The 26,614-nt window shown below is 30.8% G+C and overlaps 1 protein-coding gene and 1 non-coding gene across 3 annotated transcripts; both read right to left on the bottom strand.

Annotated features, from left to right (window-relative positions):
- Positions 1 to 428: 428 nt before the first annotated feature.
- Positions 429 to 510, bottom strand: TRNAS-AGA (transfer RNA serine (anticodon AGA)). Its single transcript has one exon. It is a non-coding gene; the product is annotated as a tRNA-Ser (tRNA).
- A 3,795-nt stretch (positions 511 to 4,305) lies between these two features.
- Positions 4,306 to 20,910, bottom strand: LOC143252489 (synaptic vesicle membrane protein VAT-1 homolog). 2 transcript variants are annotated; one of them, XM_076504703.1, is made up of 7 exons: positions 20,794 to 20,910; positions 18,173 to 18,468; positions 14,981 to 15,191; positions 13,093 to 13,263; positions 12,036 to 12,125; positions 8,803 to 9,047; positions 4,306 to 6,592 (listed from the first exon to the last, which is right to left on the bottom strand). In XM_076504703.1, exons 2-7 carry the CDS (start codon positions 18,440 to 18,442, stop codon positions 6,452 to 6,454), a joined length of 1,128 nt encoding a protein of 375 aa, XP_076360818.1. In that variant the 5' UTR covers positions 18,443 to 18,468; positions 20,794 to 20,910; the 3' UTR covers positions 4,306 to 6,451. The 2 variants fall into 2 exon arrangements, with proteins under 2 accessions (XP_076360818.1, XP_076360819.1); XM_076504704.1 differs by lacking the exon at positions 20,794 to 20,910 and adding an exon at positions 20,327 to 20,547.
- Between the last annotated feature and the right edge of the window lie 5,704 nt (positions 20,911 to 26,614).

Below are 26,614 nucleotides of genomic sequence, written 5' to 3' on the forward strand. Positions count from 1 at the left end.
TTTATTTATTTAAGCACGAAGTTGCATGATTGGTAATTTATGCTGTGCCTACCACAGAGATCGAACCATAAACCTCTAGATTACCGTAGAGGTACCGAAGAAGGAATGGGATTTTAATTCTTAAAAATATAACTTTTTACCATCGTAGATCAAATATTAATTGTTTGTAGAAGCTTTTTTTAGCACTGTATTTGTCTTCTATTCACAAAAAGAAAGAACATCACAAAAAACAGCAAAACGAAATTTATTAATTTTTTCTTGGGTTTATTATAAGATTTGTTAAGTTAACATATCCTTAATTTTAAATATTGCGAATATATGGTTCACGGTAAAACGTAGTAATTATGTGGTAATAATAAACATATTTTGAGATTTGTCATTTCCTTAATTTTAAAATGTAGTATTTGAAACATGATATGACAGTCTATCGCAGTCGACAGGATTCGAACCTGTGCGGGAATATCCCAACGGGTTTCTAGTCCGTCGCCTTAACCACTCGGCCACGACTGCTTAGTGAGTAGTGTTTTTACAAATACTAATTACAATTATAAGAAAAGGAAACATTTAATTACTAGTAGTAATTTGAATATTATAGTGGGAATGTATTTTACGAAATTAAAATAGCAGTCAGTTTTTGAGAAAAATGTTATATTCAAAAACAGTGTAACAATGTCTAACTTTACCTGATTTATCACGCTGAAACTATATGAATATACAACCATAACGTTGTGGAAAAAAATTAACAATTGTGAATTAAAATACGTCATATATTTGTTTATGTCAGATAATTTACTTTATATTGTCAGAAAAGTATACATTATGCAACTAGTCTAACACTGGGTTCAATAATTTTAGCGGACTCAACAGATAGCCATATGTGGCTTTGCTATAAGAAAACACACATTCAATAATTTTATTTTTAGAGATCAGTATTCTTGAAACAGACCAGTATAACATCATTTTTTAGTAAATTTATGCCTTTGGGCATACGGCAAAATGATGTTTGATTGTGTGAAATGAATAGCGATGAAAAAAATATATAAATCTGCTCAAAGGTTAAAATAATTCAAATTGTTCAACCCATACCCAAACTAAAATCTTGTTCGTGATACAAGAATTGATTTAATTGGCTAATCTTTTTCTTTCATCTAGTGTTCGTCAGACAAATTAATAAATCTTCGAAATTTAGAAGTTGTTTTGCAAACTTTACTTTTTTTTATTTGGTATAATCATTGTAAACAGTTTTTTTATGTTTGACATACGCAGAAAGCTATTATGAAGATTATTTTTAACTTAAGATTTTTCTGTCATCATATGTTATATTTTATTTAGTTATACTAATTATTTGTATGACAAGCACAGGGGCAGAATTCGTAGCGTCCATCCTTTTTTTTTTTTCACTCTCAGGTTCTGGAAGCTTTACGGTACAGTAAAGGGAGAGAGTACTCAACTATTTTTAGTGACGTTAAGAAATGTATAGTTGTCTTCAGTACAGTGATAACACCTGGAAATTTTAAGTTTATAATTTCTTGAGCTGTTGTGATTTGATAAATTAGCATTTTGTCAAGTATAGCATCAAATGCCCAAACATTTTGTTCTTGTTTTTCTCTTTTGTGGTTTGAATGTTGATTTTTGTGCAAAGATATTCGAGAGTTACCAACGCTAGACTAGACTATAAACTAGAGGGAAGTCAAGTTTATTTAGTACCATCTACTGCCAGTCCTTGGGTTACTCTTTTACCAGCAAATAATGGGATTGATCGTAACTTATAACGTATTCACGACTGAAAGGTATGTTCGGTGATGGGGATTCGAACTCACGAGTAAGTGATAAACTAGAAGGAAGTCAGTTAGGTAAAACCATTCACTGGGAACTCGTGAAATGTTTTAATAAAATAATAAAATTTGGTCGCTGAACCCACGACATCAAAGTAGCTATAGCGATCTGATTTTCTATTTTGTACCTGCAACAGAGCGTGAACCTTGGATCTACAGTGCGACAGGCAAATCCTTAGATCTCCAGAAAAATATCTACTTATAGACTTTCAGGTTAAATGCGTGCGAGTGAATAGCAATTTATATCATAAAGCTAGGAAGTAAAATTAACACAACAAATAAAAAATTAAATACAAATTGGTATGGGATATCTTTGTAGATATGAAATGGATGCCAGAAATAACGTTCAACAAGTTAATGATGAAGGATGTTAGGGTTACCAAACGTCATGTCCCAGTTTTAAACTAGTTGTACTTTAATCCCGGGGAAAAAAAAATTGACTGGCGCTGATTTGTCTCGCTCGAAAAAGAGAGAGAAAAAAAAAAGAGGGGGAGGTTGTCAAAAATAGCCGCTCCAACGGTTTCGACCTCAATGTCTAAAAGCTATTCAAATTTCAAGAAGCAGTTACAAAGGATAAAAATACATCATTTAAAAATAATGTTTCGCCACTGTGAACATGGCATAATCATTTCTCTATCCATGGTTAATGTATATATATATACATACGCCTAGATGATGGAAGGCAGGAATAGATAGTACAGATTTTTATCCCATCCCAAATGCTCTCTAGTTTATCTTTTACAATCATTACAATTTGAGAATTAAAGTTTTGTTATTGGTCCATATAGAAGTGTTAAGGGGTTTCCAAGTACTCTTCTGGAACTTTCTACTGGTTAAAAAGTAATAATAATTCCTAAAATGGTTTAATTTCATTGCTTAAACATTTCCTGGCATTTTTTGGATTATTATTTTAGGGAAGAATTTAATGAATAAATTTTACAGGTTAATTTGAAAATAATTCCACTAATTTAATTCTTTACTTTTTGTAAAGGTAAAACTCGATATTTTTAATCTCTTAAAACTTGTTTTTATTTGACTTAGTTGTTTCTTAAAATGACATTTTGTTTAACCAGAGTGTTGTAAAATTGGATACAGTTAATTTTTAAACTGGTTAAGACTTGAAGAATCTCCTCCAATGTACTCACTTTAATACAGTTTCTCTTGTCACCCATTGCACGTTCAAAGATAATATTCTCTCCACATTACTGTGATTTGAAGGAATGGTAGACAGGTACTGGCACAGCTTCGTAACTCACAAGTACTTTAGGTACATGTTCACACTGTTTGAAGATAAATCCATTTTTTTCATGAGAAAGCCTACCTTTCCAATCCTCCTCCAAGAACGTACATTGTTGTACATGTTTTACAAAAGTTACTTGGTTGAACACAGCTGTATTATCCACTATGATTTTTATTCCTTAGTTACAAAGAAGTAACCTCAACTCATGTCCATCAAAATGGTTGGTTTAGGACCATCGGGGTAAACACCGACATTGAAAGTGTCTGCATCCATTTAAGTAGATGTTTGTAACATATCACAGAAGTCTTTCATTTCTGATTCAAATACTGAAACATCTGATGCAGAAATTTCATCCCTTATCAGAGCAGATTTTATGTTGACAGAGATGAAATATTGGTCCTGCCCACCCTTAACTGTTTGGTTTCTTTCAATGTAACTATTATGTCAGACATGCTTTTCTTACTTCATTAATCTTTTATATACCATTTCTGAAGATACATAGTTGACTATGAATGAATCACAGGTAGACCTCACTCAATGGGTAATTGAAGAATTGTTGGAGTGTTCTTAGGGCTTTCCTTTTAATAAAAAGATTTAAGACACTCCAAGAGTTTCATCAAACTTTCTAAAGTTAGAAAGAGCAAAACCTAATGTGTTTTATTAGAGTTGAGACAAAACAGTGTGGAATTGGACATCAACTAAATATCAGAACACCTTCAGTTTTTCTGTTCTGACAGTGTCAGTAAAGTGAAGACTTTTTACAGTTATTTCCTCTATGTCACAAAACAGTCTATCAGAAACAGTATGAATACAGTTTGCATCATGGGAGCAGAGTAGTTGAAACCTTACATACTTTGATTTAATCTTTTTCTCAGTTTAATGAAACCATTGCATTTCTCTTCTTTGTTTCAGCCCTATAACATGGTTAGTTGTAATATGTACACAAAATGTTACACAGTGTATTTTGTTGAGGGAAGAACTGTTAATCATTTAAATAGAAAATGTAGCTGTTGTCTCTGCAGTTTTGTTCAGTAGAAAACCAATTCCCAACAGTTTGGACTCTATCCTTTTGTTTTGATCAAAACAATAAATTTCAAACAGAAATACTTTTGTAGACTTGTGAATGTAGCAACTCCAGTAAAATAGTCTTTCTCTTCTTCCTTAACAACTCCTTTCAACACATTTGGTAAATAAATTACACTCTAAGAATGCACACACACAAAGTTATTCATTACAACTACCTTTATTATTAATAAAAACAAAAGTACACTATCCATTGTATATAATCTTATAAACCAGCAAGCATAAAAAAATATGATTCAATAGAAAATAAAAAATAAACTGGAGGTATAAAACCATTAGGTTGGTCTACACGTATAGCTTATTCATCCTATACTGAGTTGCATTACTCAATAACTTTGTATCACTGAGGACAATATCATGAAGGAAATATAATCAAATCCTCAGTGAGATGAAGTTTATCACTGAATATTGTTAGTCTAACTTATCATCTCTCTATATCAGCTATTTTCTGTATTTCAAAATTTTAGAATGACTGGCTTTACAATAATGATAAAATATACAAATTAAACCTGATACATGTGCTTTGTACCTTTTCTATCATTAGCCAAAAACAACTTACTACCACTAAAACTTGAAGACAAAGTTATTAGTGTAATGAGCATTTGAATTATGGTAAATTTTAACACACATAAAAAAATAATAATAATAGAAATTTATGTGTATAAGCCACAAAATTCACAACTTATGTAAATGAGATATAATCAATAACAATAATAAGTAAGTAAATGTGCTAAAGAAATCAGAGGGAAGAAGCATCCTTAAAAGTTTTCTTTTGCTTGTAAAACAAATATATTAAAATGCCCACTCAAACCTTAGCAAAATATATTCTCTTATATTTAGATATGTCTTGTTTTTTAAATTTAGCACACATTAATTATACAACTTAGAAATATGTACCACTGAGATTTCAGCATCCTTGAGGTATGTAAAGTTTTGATACACAAAAACGTAAATAAGAAGCTATGGATTCATATATTTCATTCTTTGATTCAACTTTTCAAACATCAGCTCAATTTTTTGCTTTTATGGTTTAGGTCAAAATGCCAATTAGGGAACTTTACCTACTGCAGAAATGACAAACTACAGGTTCTTCCCGAACATATTCTTAAAACATAGTTTTCCATTTGTCAATACAATAATGAAAAATTGCTTTAACAGTGTAAAAATTTATCACAACAATAAATATTGTACAAAACCTATAATATATAAACATTTACAAGGAAAATACTTCTCATCCATTTTCATAAAATCTTTATGAAAGTTTAGATTACAATACAAACAACTTTCAAAATGCCTAACTAGGGTTACTGTGTTTGGCAGTAATTAAAAATTCCTGCTCAATTCTTTCCATTAGCTAAAGAACAGTAATATTTTTAAGATCAGTATTTTTTACATTAGTTGTAATTACAAAAATATATTTTAGTATCATCTATATTAATTTTATTAAAATTTCTAATTAATGTTTTTCAAAGACAGATTTAATTACTCTTTTGTTTAAGCCTTCAGTAAAATTTCTACATATAATCTTTAAAAAAAATAGTTTCTTACATTTGATTGTTTAATTTATATGATAGAATATGTTTAGATTAATTTCATTTCTCATAGAAACACAATGTTTACTCCCCACTTCATTAGGATTTGTATGCAAAGTAATTTACAATCACAAAATAAAAATCACTACATTTTGGTAAAATCAATGTTTGGTAGTGACCTTTGGAATGTAACAAAAGTTTGGTAAACAACAAAACAACATTGAATAGTTTCTCTTACTATGTTTAAGTAATTGTTACATTTATTTAATACATAAAAACATAGACTATCTGTTTTTCAAAGACAGATTTAATTACTCTTTTGTTTAAGCCTTCAGTAAAATTTCTACATATAATCTTTAAAAAAAATAGTTTCTTACATTTGATTATTTAATTTATATGATAGAATATGTTTAGATTAATTTCATTTCTCATAGAAACACAATGTTTACTCCCCACTTCATTAGGATTTGTATGCAAAGTAATTTACAATCACAAAATAAAAATCACTACATTTTGGTAAAATCAATGTTTGGTAGTGACCTTTGGAATGTAACAAAAGTTTGGTAAACAACAAAACAACATTGAATAGTTTCTCTTACTATGTTTAAGTAATTGTTACATTTATTTAATACATAAAAACATAGACTATATGCACATAGGAATATGTTATAAATGCCAACCAAAGTATCACCAGAGCAAAAAGACAAAGGAAAAAATCAGATCAAAAAATCATCCCAAAAATCAGCGTACTCTGTTTACTTCTAATCTTCTGGATTCAGAATGGTAACGGATGAGTCTACCGTTTGTGATGTGGGATCTCCGTCTGTTTTCTCCTTAACAGGTACTAAGACTAATTTTCCAATATTTTCCCTATTTACCATTTTTTTTGTTGCTTTGACCACCTGCACAGACAAATGTGAAGTATTAAAAATTACATTCACCACTCCCGTTCTTACTATTTAGTATAATATAATAAAATATTGTATGGTAGTCTAAGCTTTTATCACTAACTCTTATATTCTTCAGACACATTTTCCTACAATGAATGTGATTTGGAATAAGATTCTATACTAAAAGGCCTAATGGTAACCTCATGGCTTTTGATTATCTGTAATGTGTTTAGATTTAATGAAGTAATGTACAAGTGTTATAAATGATTTACTACTGAAGATGGACTGTGTTTATCTGAAACATTTAACCATGTGTTGACCTGGTATACCATTCTTGTTTCAACATTTTTGTATGGATTTTGGTTTGGTTATGCCTTCAGCTGAAATGTGATTGTGCATCACACAAACCATATAAATTACTGAGAAATTTTAAATGTAATTAAGTTGTCTTTTTGCATTACATTATAACCAAAGAATTAGAATTAAGAATTCCTTTAAAAGGGTTGCATTTTTAAGGGTACATTCAATCGTACTAACCTATTCAGTAGCAAATCTAAGATTCTGGAAGAAGGGGTGGTGTAGTCACCTGGATGGGTACCACATAATTTAAACATACATCATTCATACTGATGCAGCCAGATAATACATCAAACTTAAAATATGTATTACTGACCTGCAGCTAGGAAAGCCAGGAAATTATTTATTGTTAAAAGGTATGCACTTTACAGCATAAGGGCACAAAGTCAAAAAATGCTAGGGCTCTTGAACCCAAACCCACATAATTAAGCTTGCATTTTTCTGATATTTTTATTCACTAAACATGCCATCAGTGGAATCTTAAATTGTTTCAGGTTTCATGAGGAAGAAAATTCACAACAATTGACATAAAATGCAAAACATTCACTAATAATAGCATTTATTTTTATTAAGCAAAGTATTACATGGAAGTGTTTTTTATAAAATTTATAAGGAATATTCCAGAATTTCTAGTGATGTAACTTTTAGAATAATTTTTCATAGCTTTCCAGAATCTCCAGGAATGGAATTTGAATAATTTTACAGGATTTTCACTGATAGAATTTTTATAAGTATGTTTTAAACGAGCTTCCAAAAGTTAAAAAGATATGAGCAAACATTATTATTAAAAAAATATCACTCTTTAAACATATTATATTTTTGTAAAACACCTGTACTGTAAATCTTATTACAGCAGTTCCCCAAGAAAACATCATAGTTTACCACAACATGCTCCACTTGCTTGGGTTTCATAAGGTTATAGTGTAAATTTTTAAGAATGGATAATTTATAGATTTTCATGTCAAAAGACCTAAAAGTCTGGGCATAACAAACATTTATAAAAACAACAATATTGTAGCAACATATTAATAAAATCAACATATAATTAGACAGAAATATGTACCTCAACATACTTTACTTTCAACAACCTTTGAGATACAAATACATGAAGTGCAGATAGTAAGACAAATAATACATTTGTCAAGTTCTCGTTCTATAAAACAAACTTTGATAACAGCATTAATGTTATTTCCACCAGTCTAAAAGATTTCTACCACAATAAAATTCATTCAAGAACCATTAGTATTTAAATATTCCATATGATAATATATCAAATGGAAGCACACTATTCAAATGTATTTATCTCATCAGAAAGAATGTAGTCACAGATTTCAACTATCCCACTAGAATCAGAGCTAATAAGAACTAACCAGATTTAAGTACCTTATCACAACCAGACTTTAACTATCCTACTACAAACAATCACAGACTTCAACTTTCATACTACAAACAACCACAGATTTTAAAAATCCTGCTACAATCAATAACAGACTTCAACTGTCCTACCACAATCAGGACCCATGCAAAACCAATCAGAGTCCAACTGCTCTGTTGCAATTAATAAGACTCCAAACACCCTAACTTACCTACCCTAAAACAACCACTGACAACATTTCTTTCCCATAACCAAGAACTGTACAGTGCCAATCAATAGATCAGGTAAATTTTAAGATATATAACTTTAAAATTATATAGTTAATTTATTACAGATTTCAACCCACTTATCCCATTCTAAAACCAAAACAAATAATTTAACCTTCTTACTTTATTTAATTAAAAACTCATGTAGAATTAATTGAAAGCATCAACTTTGTTATCTGTTTACTAGCACATGCAGGTTAAACTAAATATTTTAACTCTATTACCTCATCAAAACTCCACACAGAATCAATTCTTGGTTTAATCTTGCCTTTTTCATAAAATTGAATTAAATGTCCCATCACTTCCTTGACCCGAGTAGGATCATATTCAGTGAGTGTTCCCATGTTAAAGCCACACACAGCATGGTTATTCTTGACCAAGTTCAACAAGTTTATGTTTTTCATCTGCCACCAGACTTTCAGCGCTCGCAGTAAGTTCCGTTTTTCTCCTCCAATCATGTTGCTGATTCCTTGAACATACAAAATAGCCACTTACATTTATTAATACACAGTAATCATTTCATACTCCAATATTACTTTAAACACTTAATCTATAGTCACAAGAGACTTGTGATACAAACAGTTTGTATGGATATAGTGCAGTTTTAAATAACTTCATAATTTGTGGTTTTTACTATGAGGAAAATATTTTAGTGTTTGCTAATATCCTGTGCCTACTACATAGTCATAGCTAATAACTAATAATAATAAAAGCTAGCAACTGTAAATTGGACTATTGTTATTTTTCTTAGCATAAAACAACACAATATACCATCAGCACTCTGTCCACCGACGGAAATTGAACCCAGAATTTTTGTGTTGGAAGTCCTTACACTTCCAACTGATAATGAGGGAACATAAAGTGGACTCCCAATAAAAGTGTATTAATGTCTAATTCTAACAACACTTGTTTTTACTCACATCCTATTCTGAATTTAACGACATCTAAGGACAATAATTAGAGTCCAGATCATATCTGATTTTATTCATAAGTTTCAAAAATGGCCTGTATTATTCAGGTTTCAATAATTTGTGTGATTTCATTCACAACGATGTTATTTACACAAGTTAAATATTTGATAATTGTATCTTAACCCAGTGCATGGTGAAGTATTTAAAAATTTGAAAAATTCTACTCTTTAAAGAACTGTTAGAAATAACATGCATTACGTTCTTACCCAAATATTACTTAATGCAAAATATGATAATAATTCTCTAAATAAATCATGCACATTTTTGAAACTGTAAAAGCACACTTCAGTTTATAATGGTTCTTGTATGCAATTGTATCACTGACAATTAACAAAGAAATTAAATATCCATCTTGTTTATTTTCAGAAAATGTTTACAGAAATAACCTTTCTTTGTCACTGCTCTTTAGTCGATGGATTTTAACCTATAGTGTATTTTAACTCAATTGTTTATTCACCACAAAACATCACTAAACTGATATTTTATTCCTAACATCAATTATAGTTATAATTTAATTTCCTCAAACAAGTACATATCATCACTATGTATGGCACTAATACCACCAATATTATGTTTCATCAATCTGAGAACTTGTACTTAGTCAGTAAGCCACAACTGTGTATAGCAATAAACTCAGTCATATCACGATATTTCATCAAATCTGTATTGAGTTAGTTAACCACAGCTGTGTAAAGCAACATATTGAGCCATATCATGATGTTTCATCAAACCTGAACACCTATGCAAAGCCAGTTAACTGTGTATGACAATAAACTCTGTAATGTGATGTTTTATCACATATGGAAACTTGTACAGAGCCAGTTAAATGTAACTGTGTATGACTACAAATTCAGTAATATGAGGTTTTGTCATATCTGAAAGCCTGTACAGAGCCAATTAAATGTAACTGAGTATGGCAGTATACTTCACTGTATCACAATATTTCATCATACCTGCAAACACGTACTGAGTTAATTAACCACAAATGTGTTTGACAATATACTCAGACATTCATGATATTCCATTCCACTGAACCCATAAAATGAAAGTTGCTTACTGACTTTATCGCTAGTTGTTAAGCAAAAATTTTAACTTCCATATATTTGCTATATTACTTCAAAGTATCAGATGTTCCGACAGTTAACCAACACAAGTTTGTATAAATGACACTAACACTTATGGACTACAAGTTAACAGTGTACAAGTTTAGTGTACTCATTAACCCACATAAAGTTTTTATTTGGACAAATGGTGTTACTAGGGAAAGTTAACAATCTCAATTTTAATTTTAGCCTTATTTGTGCATCATATCATTTTATACGACATTCACAATGTTCAACAGTTTTTATCATTAAATGACAATGTTCCAAGCAGCTACTTACAAAACATTTCAGATAAAGTGTTTATTATTTTTTCTTTTAGTCTTTTTGTACTACTGAAATTTAAGTAAAGTTTTTCAGTTGATTAATACTTATCTCCAACTGTTAAAATAAATGTATAAACATTTTTCTGAGCATCATTGAAAGTGTAGTATTTGTAATTTATGTGTTAGACCATATATGTTGGAAGCGTAATTTTATTGTAAATTTTTTTTTTCACTTTTGTTAACTATCCATTTTAAAAAAAGAATGTTTGTGATTTACTGCACCTAATTCTCTTAGTCATATTTTCTCTATTAACTTATTTTGAATGTTGCATATTGAGGTTGGATGCAACATTTATCACTTTGATTGAGGTGCAAAGCTAATTATTGGTGATAGTAATATATTAACAGTGTACTAAGTTAAAGTTATTTTCTTTATTACAAATATTGCATTTCCAAGTCACTAAATAAACTACACAATATTGTGATATTTGTAGATATTTACTAATATGTTACTTTAAATGATGACAGCTCATAATGATTTTAATTAATTTCTAGCATATTCAATAACTTATAACTCAAAGTATCCTATCAACTTCTAAAATCTAACTAGTAAGAACACATATGCACTTCAATATTACATCCATCAAAACCATACTAATATTATCATTGTAGTAACAATTTTATTATTAAAATCAAAACAAATGCTTTTAGTAGTGAAAGAGAGCTTTCCGTACCATGAGTACTTGGAGTATAAAATAACGTTACAAACACTGAAACTTTAAAATACAAGTATACTTATAACTTCAAGCAAATAACCCTTTTAACACCAAATTTGTCTTTTTTGTTAATCAGACACTCAATACTTCACTTTCCAGCTTCTTCAGAGACATTCCACTAGAACATAAACTGTAACTGACAGTACAAAACTTTGAGAAAAACTTTCTATTGTCAGTTAAAGTTTATCTTTTAATCAAATGATCCTAGAGAAGCTGGAAAGTGAAGCACTGAGCGTCCAATTAAAGGAAAAAAATTAATGTTATAAAATCATTTATTTCTAATAATAAAATGTCTTTTATACACCAATATGCACTACAGAAATTAAATAAATGACAACCCTTACCAACATGAATCAAGCGGCCCATGTGCTTCAATACCTTCTGAGAACGAATGAAGTCCGAACCAGAGAGAGAATCAACAATTATATTCACACCTAGAAAATTAGATGCATGAATTACTTTTGGTGGTATTATTTACACCTTATTCTACCACTGTGTTGACCAAATAAACACAGTATAATTACTACAGAACCAGTTCACAAATCAATAGATTACAAGTAGCCATCATCAGTTTTCTCTCACACTAAGATTTCAGTTACAGAAGAAACACATGGAATTGTTGATGAAAGAGAAGAATCTTGACATTAAAGAATAAAAATACAAAATTATTTAAATTGTACCTCAATGAAATAATGAAAAGTGATTGCTTAAAATTCTTAGACTTACCACTACTATTATCAATTAAAGCTTTCACCCTGACAAACAAAGTATCTTGAATCTTGCTATACACTATACTGATTCCTTAAGAAGAATATTTGGTGTCTTGAAAGAGTTTAAACATAAGTAAGTATGACACATACATACTAGTCTGACTATATATGATACAGACAGAGATGAAAAATAGTGGTGCTATTTTTCTTATTTTTACTTCTTGAAAAAATGTTTTAAATATTCCAAATTTTATTTCTGTGCAGCTCCAAAGACTTTAGATGTAAATAAGGCACTTATCAAATTTTATTACAATTTTCTGCCCATCTCCGATTAAAGGTTTATATAAATAGTACTTGAATTGGCATTTTTCCTCAGTTCTGTAGTTAAAAGTTTATAAATTTGCTAAATAATATTATCTCTTGAAAATATAATGATCCATAACATGTTTAACACAAAACTTTTTTCCTTTGTTCCCACTGTTTAATAAAGTTATAATTTGTGATTTGAACAACTGTATGAAATTTGGTTTTGAAAATAACTAGATTCCATAACTGTGTAGAAATTATAATATACTTATATCAATTAATTAACTAACTTGTAGTCTAGACACCTGGAAAATGTTTCACTCTGTATGGGAAAGAAAATGTCACAGTTTTATCACCTGTAAATCTACAGAATGAGGTCAGTTACCTGTTGGGGCATGACTTTGAATTTCCTGGACAAAATCAGTAGAATGATAATCAATAGCATAAGTGATGCCATTTTCACGAATAATTTCATGCTTAAATGCAGATGCTGTTCCAAAAATGACCACATCTTCTACAGTCTTGCAAAGCTGTGTAACAGCCCACCCAAGACCACCTGTAACAGTTATAAGTATGTCAGACATCCAAAGTACGTTTAGAGAGGAAAGTACACAAACAAAAGATTACTGTTTATACACTCATGAGAGTAAATATTTAAAGATTGAAGATCAACAAAGGTTTGGTAAATTGCTTTAAAATAATTTAAGTACCCAAATACTTTCCACAGACTGAAAAAGACAGGTCCACCAACTGCTATGGTTTTACAAATGTTCAAACAAACTGTGTCAATCTAAACATAAATTTCCAAAAAGATTCATAGAGTTAAGAAATTTCACATCAATCTATATCATTAAGTATGGTAGTACTTAATAGGAGAATCTGTGATGAAACAAAATGGCAGCCATAAAATTTACCCATTTAGAACTATCTTTAAAATATATCTGAATATTAACAACAGTTTAACAGTATTGGTTGAGAAGCACTAAATGTTATTGTACATAGAAAGCCAGCTGAATTTTAAAATGTGTTCATGGTGTGTATCAAAATTTCACCATTTCAACAAACTTTCATCTAAGTAACTATGTAAGTGACATTTCCAGACAAGCCTTTTGTAAAAGTGATGGACCTTATCACCCTCCTAGTAATTCATTTATTGTACTGAAAAGAATACTATTGTATGTGCATGTGTGGTAGTTGGGAGCTATACTAGTTTATTTAGATAACTGGATGGGACTCTTCATACCAGTATAATTTGTTTACTGGGCTACCAATTAGTGCCTTTTTACCATAATAGTGACAGGAATGTTAACTTCAATAGGTAAGTTTTTAACTTACTTACCTCAACATGGTAATACCTTATTTTTCTAATTCTTATTTTTCAATCAATTTTTTTTTCTTCTTTACTTTGGAGAGCACTCACCTTCTCACAACTGTCTGCAGGCAGTGAAGGGTGATATGGGGTGTTGTGGGCTTGAGCACACACATCTCGCTCTCCTAATTTCTATATCTATTGATTTTTCTTTATTTTATTTCATGTGAGACTGGTGAATGGAGGTTAAGACTAATAAATGATGTATCCCCACCACAAAGTGTGTTCTACTTCCACAGTCACCGCCAAAACCTAGGGTACATTTTATATCCCACATTGTAGCTTGTACCCTGGGATCTTTTTAATTAGTGCAGTGTTTTATCATTTATTATTTTCTTTATTTTTGTTTTGGCTTGTTTTCAGGTTATAACAAACTAATATATATATTGAAAAACTGACAATATATTACTTTGGGCATTTGTTTAGTTTTAAGGTAAGTTGGCCAAGATCTCAATGAGTAACAAAATCAAATCAGGTAGATGGTCACCTCACACTTGGTATTGCTGAAACAAAAAAATATAGCTAACAAAAGGGAAATGAACAAGTATAATAAAAAGTCTTTACATTTTATAAAGATGAGTAGGGATTGATTTGTTTATAACATAGTTAGCTATAGTAATATAGAAAGTTTTAATGCTATAAAAAAACTGAAACAAGAAAGCAAGAGTTATTTAAAATTTAATAGGTTTTATTCCAATGTTGGCTCAAACTAATATAATTACAACAATTTGTGGAAGTATGGAGAAAATGTTCTAAATTCCATAAATACACATAAAAGACAAGCTATCTTCTGAAGTCAAATGTTCCGTTTGTTTCTAACAATATACTGGAAGCAGCTAGAAATACACACAAAAGATAAGCTATCTTCTAAAGTCAAATGTTCTGTTCGTTTCTAATGACATACCAGCAGCAGCTTGAACCAAAACACTCTGTCCACGGCGCAAGTTTCCAAAATCAAAAAGCAGCAGATAAGCAGTCACATAGCTGACCGGTATGGCAACTGCCTCCTCAAATGACATACTATCTGGAATGTGATGACATGTTGTTGTTGGGATCTTGGAGACTTCAGACCACATACCATAGTGAAAGCTCCAACAAACCACTCGGTCACCTACCTACAGAAATAGAGAAGATCCTAAGATAAGGTACATGTATAATCACTAATAATGTGACCAAGTAATAAACTGTTGGTTCACAACCACCATAAAGTAATGTAGTAATGAACTATGTTGGCTATACAGGGGCATCAAACAGCAGCTGGCTACATTGGCATGTTGAAGAAAGTATCCTTACTGACTGAATGCCTTCGCTTGTGTGGAAATGACTGGATCTTTCAGCAGGACAACGCTGCAATCTACAATGCCCGTAAGACAAAGAACTTTTTCATGGCAAATAATGAGATTCTTTTGGACCATGCAGCATGTTTCCCTGAACTGAACCCCATTGAAAATGTTTAGGGGTGGATGGCAAGGGAAGTCTGTAGAAATGGATGTCAATTCCAAACAGTGCATGATCTTCCTGAAGCCATCTTCATCACTTGGAATAACATTCCAGCCAGCCTCCTGCAAATGCTTATATCAACCATGCCAAAGCAAATGTTTGAAGTTATTCACAATGACTGCTGTGCAACTCACTACTGAGACCTTTTGTTGGGTATTTCCTACCCTGTTTTTGGTATGGTCTTAAACTTTTGACCAGCAAGTATTTAGGCTAATTTCATAGTGTTCACATTTTCCCTATTAAATGCTAAAAAAGTTTTTTATATTTATTTTCCCTTTTCTTATTTTCATCTTTCGAAGCTCTACTCAAATAAGTGGTTGAGTTTAACAATGCAAAATGCATATTTTTTCTTTATGTTCATTGGCCTTAAGATTTTGGCCAGCAGTGTATATACCACAGCTAGAACATGTAAATTTTTAAATAAATCAGATATATGTACCACAGTAGGAACACATAAATTGAAGTAAACTAGTTATATATACCACAGCAGGAACATGTATATTTATAAGTAAATAAGATATGTATACCACAGCAGGAACATGTATATTTATATGTAAACCAGATATATTCCACAACAGGAATATATAAATTCATAAGCTACATTTGATGATTTTAATAAGACTTGTGATCCTTAAATGTAAAAGAAAAAAAACGTACATGAAAATTAGTTTTAAAAATGCATCTCAGGTAGATTTGTGGATATTCCCTACAAGGAAACTTTCTTAAGTGGCTTTTGAATAGCAAGGTCCAATATTGAATGCAGCCTCTGTATGAACAGCGTTTCTTCATACACTAACTTGGACGTGTGATTAATGTATATATTACTCTTAGGACAACAATCTGTATCACCACATTCATCGGATTGTTCTATTTAATCAATTAACATAATGTTTAAGGAAAACAAGGGACATATTTATCCATCTAGATTGTCCTATCCATTAATCCACACAATAAGATTTTATCATTAAAATATTCATCTAGCCATCCCTTAAAATCCCTTAAATTTACTATTTCTACTGAACCTGAAGGCAACCAATTCCAAAGGTCAACCACCCTGTTAGGAAAATAAAACTTTCATGTATGAAGATGACTCCTACTTTACCCAAATTTATAACTGTATCACCTAGTCTTACCATTAAGTATAAAATAAAATACATCAAATATTATCAATACTCCTAATAATCTTAAACATCTCAATAAGACTCTCCTTTAACTCTTATTTTCTTGAACCACATTTTTAATAGATCTTAACTTGTCCTCATATGACAACTTTTCTATTGCAGGTTTCATTCTAGTAACCTTTCTCCAATCCTTTTCCAACATTTCAATGTCCTTTCAAAGATAAATAACCAAAGACTAAACAAACAGAATAGTTCAAGTGTGGCCTAATCAGTTGCCTGTGTAAAGAAATTGTAACCTAATTAGACTTATATTCAATATTTCTGTAGATATACCCTAAAATCATATTCTGTCCTGCTGTTATGAATACCACACTGCTTGGATGTTTTATGAAACTGAAAAAACAAAATCATTTACTTTCATAACATTTTAAAAGTTATTTCCATCAAAATTATACACTTAATTCAAATGATATTTAATATGCATTTACTTTAATTAAAAGCCAGTTGCTATTTGTCCACCTAACTCATCAAATGACGTAAACTCACAACTCAGAAAAATAATAAAATAATCAAAGTCAGTGTTTTCTGATTGTTACTATTTTCAATTATTCCAACTCTCTTAGTTCTATGTAAAAATAACTGATTAATCAAACAAAAATTGAGTCCAAAAATCAATTGATTTTTAAATTCCCATAATCATGTGGCTAAAGAATGAATTAATACAACTTTGAGGTCCATGAAAATGAATTTGAAAATATGATTCAGAATGATAATGTAATTCTGGTACGGGATTAAGTCATGTTTCAGAGTGCTGTATGCAGTTCTATTACCTTTATTGTATAAAAGGTGTTTGAACACTGACAATGCAGATGAAGAGAGCTACCATTTTCTATGAAGCAACAGAATAAAGTTGACCAATTCAATTGTTTGAACAGTGAGGAACTTAGATAATCTGTCTGTATGGTTTGTATGATTAATAATAATGAAAAGGTTATACACAATCATAGACAAAAAATTAAAGGTGATCAGCTTTAGCTTTGGAAGCATAAATGCAGACTTATGCTTTGACTTCTAATTAGCTGAAGTTCCTAAACTGGAAATGATATGATTGATAATGAGGACATGTGTAGGTACACAACATTATTTTTTTTTTGGTGTTTTGTATAACAGCCTTACAGGTGTGAAAAACTACATTTGCATTAGGCTTCATGTTATGATGGATGATTTCTTTAACCAAATTGTTTAATAATGGATGTGATGGGTTACATTAAACTTTCAGAGCCAAACTTCAATTTCTTTTTGAATAATTTAACAAATTTAAGAAAAAAAAAAGCAACAACCAATGACTTAATGACTGTGAAAAACTAATCATGAATTAAACACAAACATACAAGCACACACACACATGCCTTAAAGATATAGGATATACAGTCATGCTAAATAGATTGTGGATATAATTAGAATTAAACTGAAACCTTAAAATCTTGAACTTCCTCTCCAACTTCTCTCACTATTCCAGCACATTCCATGCCCATTACAAATGGTGGTTTCCGTCCATCAAAGGTGTAAAGTCCTTGTCGTGTATACAGGTCAGCAAAATTCATGCCACAGGCTTTCACCTTTACGGTCACTTCTCCAGTTTGTGGGTGAGGACATGATGTCTCTTCCACTACTAAACAGTCATATCCTCCAAATCCAGTTAGTTTAATGGATCTAACTTTCTCTTCTCTCTTATCATCAGACATTGCCACCAGTACTAATTCAAGACTACCTGAATGTGAAAAACATATCAAATGACATAGATACTATATAATGAATCTACGTTTATGTAACACTACTGTTCAAAGCTTTATTACAATCACGTTGGCAAGAGAAATTTTATTTGTCACATAAATATGGGTAAGTAGTTAAGCAACAACACATTTTAATAAATATTCAAAATGACATTTAAATAAAGTAAAATATTTGTATCTCAAACATGAACTAATGAAACAAATAAACAGCAATTTTCAACTAATAACAGAATCTCCACTATGACAATAAACATGTCACTGCAAGATTTTTCTTAAACAATAATACACAAGATGTGCGTATATATATATGTATACATACACACAAGTTTGTTTTAGAAAATAATGGTAGCCTCACTTTCAAAAACTGTTATTATATTTTGGTGAAAGAGAGATATTTATGTATCATCTACAGTTAATATAGCTGTCAATGTTATATAGCTTATGACAAGCAGGTATTAACCAATAGGTATTACTGAAGGCACTGTGTGCAAAATTTACAGCCAATCAATCTTAATATGTGCAATGAGGCACAGAGCTGAGCATCACTTTAAGAAACATGAAAATCATATAGTACAAGTTCAGTGTTTTGAGTTAACCTATATTAGTTTTACAGAGAAAATATTTTCTCAAACCTAATGGGAAAATAAGAGTACATTATAATACTAGTTGTGGAGATAGAAAAGAATCAAGGTGCAGTTATGGATAAACATTTGAAATGTTTGAAATATTTCACTGTGATGAGAAGAAAATAAATAATCTGTTAATAAATATTCCAAAATCACAGCCATGTAGCATTTGCCATATTGCTTTTACTCGAGCTAATCCCAGCAAGAAAGTTATTTTCATCACGAAGAATTTTGTATAAAACAATGTTATGAAATTGTAATAATGTGACTTGACATTCTTATATTTTAAAATAATAGAACAAGTCAAAATTTAACCAAATGTAGAAAGTTGTGATATTTCACTCAATTTACATTTTTATTTAACCATAAAAAATCAAATATTTAATCAATAAGTATTATCTTTCTAAAAGTAATTTTAAAACTAAATACAATTTCTGACAGTCTTGATAGTGTAAGTACCCACCCCATAATAAAAATGTTTTAATTAATTAATCATTCTATGAAAATATTCAAAACATCCTTCTTTCAAAAACTTAAATTAGTCATCCATGTTTTTACAGGTGTTAACGGAATTCTCAGAATTTACCAAATGCTGAACTTATAAAGAAAGCTTTATAAAATTACACAGCAAACCTATTCACAACACAAAATGTTCACACATGCTTATTGCATTTTCTTTAAAAATATAATATTTTAATTAGCAGAAAACACCATAAACAATACTCAAAGAATGAACTTTTAAAAAATTATTTTGCTGCTAAAGCATTACACAAAATTTATGATTTAAAAATTTTGAAGTAGAATAAGTTTTTAACAACATAAACAGAAATCAAGATTTATCTGTAAATTTCTCTTAATCTTAATGGACCTTACACCTACAAATATTACTGTTTTTTGCATAGCTCTTTCACTCATTTTCTTTCTATGATATTTTAATATAAAATGGATGAGCAGACATCCATTTTCAAATTATATAACTGTAAGATAAATAACTTTATACAAATGTTATTTTTGTACATCTGTTTTTATATTATAAATACCTTTTAAAATTTACAAATAATAAAGTTTATATATTTTCATAGCTCTTCATGATTGATTCTAAATTTAAGAGAAACACACTGATTTATTTCTTATAACTTAAAATTATACAATAATTAATTAGCATGAAAAATAAAAAATTAAAAACAATGACCTATACTATAGGCTATACCAATTAGAAAGAAAACTCAGTTCTGTGTAAAATATATACAGGTTTGATTTGTTTGGAATTTAGCAGCGAAAGACTGGAGAAAATGATGCTAACGATCACCACCCACAACCAATTCTTGCATTCCTTTTTACCAACAAATGGTGGGATTGACTGAATATTATGACGACTCCGAGGCTGAAAGAGCGGGCATATTTTGTGGTACAGAGATTCGAATTCACAACCCCCAGATTGCAAGTCAAGCGCTCTAACCACCTGAACATTCACAGGAAAGGAATATTTTCTATCAAATACTCTGTCCTCTAAAACTTTAAAAAAATTAAAGTCATACTACCTTAATTTTTATACAATCATTACCACAAATTAAATGTCTAAAATTCAGAGAACGTAACTTTATATCTTTCAAGTTTTGTATAAACCTTAATAAGCACTTTTGATTTTTGAAATTTTAATATTAAAGTTTATAATACCTCCACAATTCACACTTTATACGTATGTAAACACAAAGTAAGAATTATCCTTGTTTATACCGGAAAGCCGTAAGAAATTTACAACTTCTAAATCATCACATGACCAAACATATGTTTAGGGGTCGAATTTTAATATACAGAAGTTAATAATGCCAAATAATAATTTTATTTTAGTTAAAAAGGGAAATAAAGTTTTTTATATATATAATATGACGATAATAAGCAAATAAATTAATAATATATTTACCACGACCATTTGTTCAATTTTTTTTTCAAATTCAGTCAAGAAGAAAGGAGATTGAGACAATAGCCGTATTTAGCTTGAGAAATGAAGTGTTACATGACGAAGACTTGTTCCACTTGGTCTTTGTGGGTTTAACACTCAAACCAAACCAAAAATTATAGATCCTCAAGAAATTTTTCTAACCATTATACACGCACATAGATATATCAACTCATTAAACACCGTTCTTGTATCACGATGAATTAGAATAGATCGATAGAAATACAACGCCTATTAAGTAAGATATGCATAGATTAACTTTGACTTTAATAGGATCCTATATTAATAGAGTATGATAACCAATTTAAGCTAGCTATATACAAACATTTATTTTATTAAGTATTGCCTTCACAATATCTGGAGTATGCTTTAGTTTTATAACTGAAACAATCTCAAACATTTTCCAATGCTCAGTTTTCATAATACCACTTTTTTACATAGTATTTTTTCAAAGCAGTAGTGTGTGTGTGTGTTTCTTATAGCAAAGCCACAAAGGGCTATCTGCTCAGTCCACCGAGGGGAATCGAACTTCTGAGTTTAGCGTTGTAAATCCGGAGACATACCGCTGTACTAGCGGGGGGCGAAAGTAGTAGTAAGAAAAAGACGAAGCTCACATTTTAGTCAAATTAATAGCTTTATATAACGCATTATGATTGTTTGATCGCTTGGATACAGATTATTGGGAGAAACATGCCCAGTATTCCTTAGAATAAAGCTACCTTCATCGCTGGCAGAACTTTATCACGTGTTAAAATTTGTTTTTTCAAATGTTTCTTTCAATAAGTTCTGTAGGTGTGTGTGTGTGTATTATTGAAACGTTTTTATTACTATTGTTTCGTTGGTAAGTTGATTAAATTATCGAGTGAAGATAACTGAACATCCAGTCCACTTCCCTCCAATACAATAAAAACCACTCACAGAACTTATTTTTATCGATATTTATTTAAAAAACACTGTAACAAATACCAAAATTACAGTATTTCATAAGAATACAACAACATAATATCTTTACTAACCAGCAGATGGCACTAAAACATTATTCTTTGTGTTTTTCGTGTCAGGTTTTGTTTGTTTGGTTTGGTTTGTTTTGAATTTCGCGCAAAGCTACACCAGCGCTATCTCGCTAGCCTTTCTTAATTTAGCAGTGTAAGATTAGACGGAAGGCAGTTAGTCATCACCACCCACCGCCAACTCTTGGGCTACCCTTTTCCAACGAAGAGTGGGATTGACCGTCACTTATAACGCCCCACGGCTGAAAGGGTGAGCATGTTTGGTGTGATGGGGATTCGAACCCGCGACCCTCAGATTACGAGTCGAATGCTATAACCACCTGGCCATGCCGGGCGGATTTAGAACAATTTATATAAAAAAACATTGACTTGAGCGCCCAAAATGTATTATGAATAATTGGTACATGATTAGTCTAGTTGTAGATGTTAGTTATTGAGCAAAAGATACACAAAGGGCTGTTTGCACTCTGCCCCTTACAGGTATCGAAACTCGATTTCTAGAGGTATAAGTCCGCATACATACAGCTGTGCCATTTGTCTAATAGTATATTTTGTGTTGCAGTAAAAATGAATCTACAGAACATTAGCAGATGCACGTTGAAACAATTCAACTGCAATTTTCCTGAAAATAGTAATGAATAAATATAAGATGTGCAGTCAATCCAATCTCTTCTATCAGAATGTATATGCAATATGATTGTCTAGCAGTTAGTTTATAACTGTCTTTTGTCATTCCATATGTTGTGTCCCCCGGTGGGATAGCTGTAAGTTTACAGACCTGCAATTTGATTCTGGAGTTTGATTCTCTGCTAAGTGCCAGAGATCTTTGTCATTTAAAGACAACTGTTGAAATGAGTGCTTTTTCACAATTATCATTTTTTTAATGAAGTGTCAAAGAGGGGATATTCAATTTAAATCTATTTATTCAGCATGGTACAATAAAATAATATGATATTTACTTGAAAAAAAGTACAAGAAATACATACAAATCGAACAACAACAAACATATACTCAAACACGTTATGTCTTACTTCCGTTCACGCTCCTATATCTGTTGACCAAGTGTTTTTTCTTAGATTGACCAATCAGCACTTACGAAGATTGATGTTAATATCAGTATGAAATTTTAGGAATGGCAGAAAACTGGTCCACCAGTGGCACAGCTAGAAACCAGGTTTTGATATCCGTAGTGGAAAGAGCATAGATAGCACATTGTGTAGCTTTGAGCTTACTTTTAAACACTCACTGCAGAAAATTGATAATTTTATTCCAATATACTCTCGAAAATCAGCACACTTGTTTATAATTTTTTACTACGATTCAAGAGCTAAAGAGAGTGACCGACAGTTATACATATCTATAGAAAGTTTATCTTTGTATTAATGAGAAGAAGTATCACACCGTCAATGTGATATGTCAGTTACAAATATATTCATTATTCTAAGATGATATGATTGGTAGTGTAAATTACATTTTATCATGAATATTTTATTTCAACGTAAGGGTTTAGTAAAGTAAATTTCTAATGTTTTATGATACAATTGGTGATATAATGTTTTGTAACAATTTTACATTTTCTTTCGATAAAGTCGTGGTTATTGGATATCAATTGTTGTTAGGGTTCGTATTATATATACTACCATGTAGGTCCGATTATTAGTTAGTTATTGATTTTTAACTTACCTTTCAGCTACCAATCTCTTGCTGTCTTGAAGAAGGTTCTAATATGGACTATGTTTGTAGTGATGGTATAGATTTGACTCTGGGTTTTTTTGACAGAGAAGTAATATTATTACCCTAAACAGAGACAAGATTCCACAAAGATCAAACTTGGGTTTTAAGCTATAATTTTCAGTCATATGTGTATATATATATATATATATGTATATGTGTGTGCAGGAAGCCAAAAATACAACCTAAGACACAATATCAATGTATTCATGTATAGTTACAAACCTGAGGAGCAGGTATATTATAGAGTATACTGTGGACTTCCACTTCAGAAATTGTATTCAAGTTGTGTTGACTTCAATGTTAGATTGGATAACTGTGTTATCAGTTAGGTGAAGGAGAAGTCTTAAATGATCTTTCTTCTTCTTTTTTCTTTTGTGGTTTATTTATAACAAGCAAAAACACCCATCCCCAGTGAAAAGAAAAGTTAGTTATTAACTTAAATTATTTCATTAACTATAAAAAAGTTAATTGCGTTCAATTCTGTACTACTTACTTGTACGACCCACCACAAAAGTAATGTTTGAGCATTTCAGTCGTGGTAAGAGCCATTCAACAGTAACATATAGTAAATCTACATTTGTACTGTTTAAGCTATGTATCATTCATGTCATTTTAAAAGTGAATGTTGAGTTTTGCCTGTATGCACAGCTTTTCGACGGGAGACAGACACCACGATTTGTAATGTATATAAGATTAGTTAACTATTATTCCAAGTTATTGTGTGGTATTCTTCCATGGCACATGGACTGTTGCAGATAGAAACAAACAACTTGAACTTAGTTGTAAGGGTTCAGGAATCGAAGATCTTTTTTAATGTTATTGTTATAACATATTTTATTATTGTTGGTTGGATTATTTTATGAAACATAATTCCAAATCCAGTCCACATAACGATAGGGAACTAATTTATTTCTTCATCAATGTTTGATACATGTTACATTCATCCTGATACAAAAGTAAGGTCTAAAACATTAATAACGTTCAACAGAAAAATTTCTTGATTCATAAATGCTGTCTAACTTATTGGTTATCATACCGAACTGACTCCTGTTGAAAATCTTTGCTCTATCAATTTTCTCGTAATCAACAAGTACTCGAATGTGATTTCTTCACTCTGAATACCTCACTGAACTGACTACATCTTCATTACTCGTTGTTCGCATTTATAATTAATGTACCAATCCAGGTATTAATTGAAGTTTCTTGATTATCAAATTATTATTACAAGTAGAATATATTGATTATAAAACGTTAAAAATATAACCTATACCCTGTTTTATTCCTACACTATATGTCACTTCAACAATTATAATAAAAAATTAAAGCAATACATGAAATTGTACATTTACCAAGCTCTTGGGTGTTTTTTTTTCTTTTCACGACATCCACGGTATGCAGTTGGGATGCTTTATTGTCCTTAATTGTCATTTACTGTCTTGTCACTGAGAGATAGGGGAGTCTTCTTATATAGGTGGTAGAGGAAATCGACTGGCATCTCTAAATTTATTGGAAATGTTCTCGATAATAATCTTAAACTTTTTATTCGGTTCACTTTCCAATGATAAATGTATCTAAAGAGTTAACCACTTGATCGATCTCCCGTCAATGTAGTTTCAAAGATAATAATGGTGAATGACTTTTGACTTGGATTACCTGTCCCTTTGTATTCTGTAAACTAAATTACTCATTCTTTTTATTACAATACTTGCTTCACTTTATAGAGTCCATCCTTTCTTACAATGGCTATTGTACAGGCATTCCGTGTCACCACAATGGAATCTAGTCTTATCAGTATTATCTTTGTAGCAGCTTTTAATTTTGTCACTAGTTGATTTAAGCCTTCAAGAAGTTCTCTAGTCTATGTACGTTCTGTGTAACACTCTTTTAAATGACTACTTTTCAGACACAAGTAGAGGTCACATGGTCCTTTAAGTCATCTCCGAAACATCAGTGATGATGGCATGTTGCCTGTATCTTCATGTTCTGCAATTCAATGACAATTTTCTGCAAATATAGTTTATTCAAATGCCCATTCCAGAGTTAGGAAGAGTTACATACGCATGTCAGATATTGAAACGAATTAATTGACAAGTTTCCTTGCTATAGCTTCTGCTTCCTGATTAAGAACAGCATATACTTCTAGCCATTTGATGAAATGTCCCATCACATACTTAATCGATTTATTCCGACAATTACTCTTAACAGAAGACCAAACACAATTACAGTAACTCCCAAATAGTGCACCAACAAAATTCTGCTTTTTCTTTCGTGGATTTATTGGTCACAGCATAGCACACAAGATTTGCATAATTTTTTTCTACAGATCCTTGATGTCTAATCCAATGAAAACACTCCCTTGCTCACTACAATGTCTTATTAATGCATAAATATCTAGCCACTGAAAGGTTGTGAAAATGCTTCAGTAAGTTCAGACTGTGAAAGTACCAAAACAATTATTTTAAAATGTGGTCTTTACTTGAAGAGTTTCTAGTAGAATTGAATCAAGTAAGCATGTCTGAATTCAACAGGTAAAATCAGTTTCTTTGTCGAATAACAGCTTCATCTTATGATTTTTTTGTTCTCTCACAGCATTCGTTAACTGTAACACACGGACACAACCTGTTCGGCCAATGAAGATATTAGGGTCAATGACCCCTTCAATGCAGATATTTGACGTCACTGCAATATCTCCGGAGTGGAGAATAGATGACATCTAGTATAGAAAACAAAGCAACTGGAGCAAGGCATCCTCAATGGTTTCCTGAACAATGTGTTTATGTCAAACTGCATAAAG

Source organism: Tachypleus tridentatus, chromosome 6, assembly GCF_004210375.1.
Source record: "Tachypleus tridentatus isolate NWPU-2018 chromosome 6, ASM421037v1, whole genome shotgun sequence".
Taxonomy (NCBI): Eukaryota; Metazoa; Arthropoda; class Merostomata; order Xiphosura; family Limulidae; genus Tachypleus; species Tachypleus tridentatus.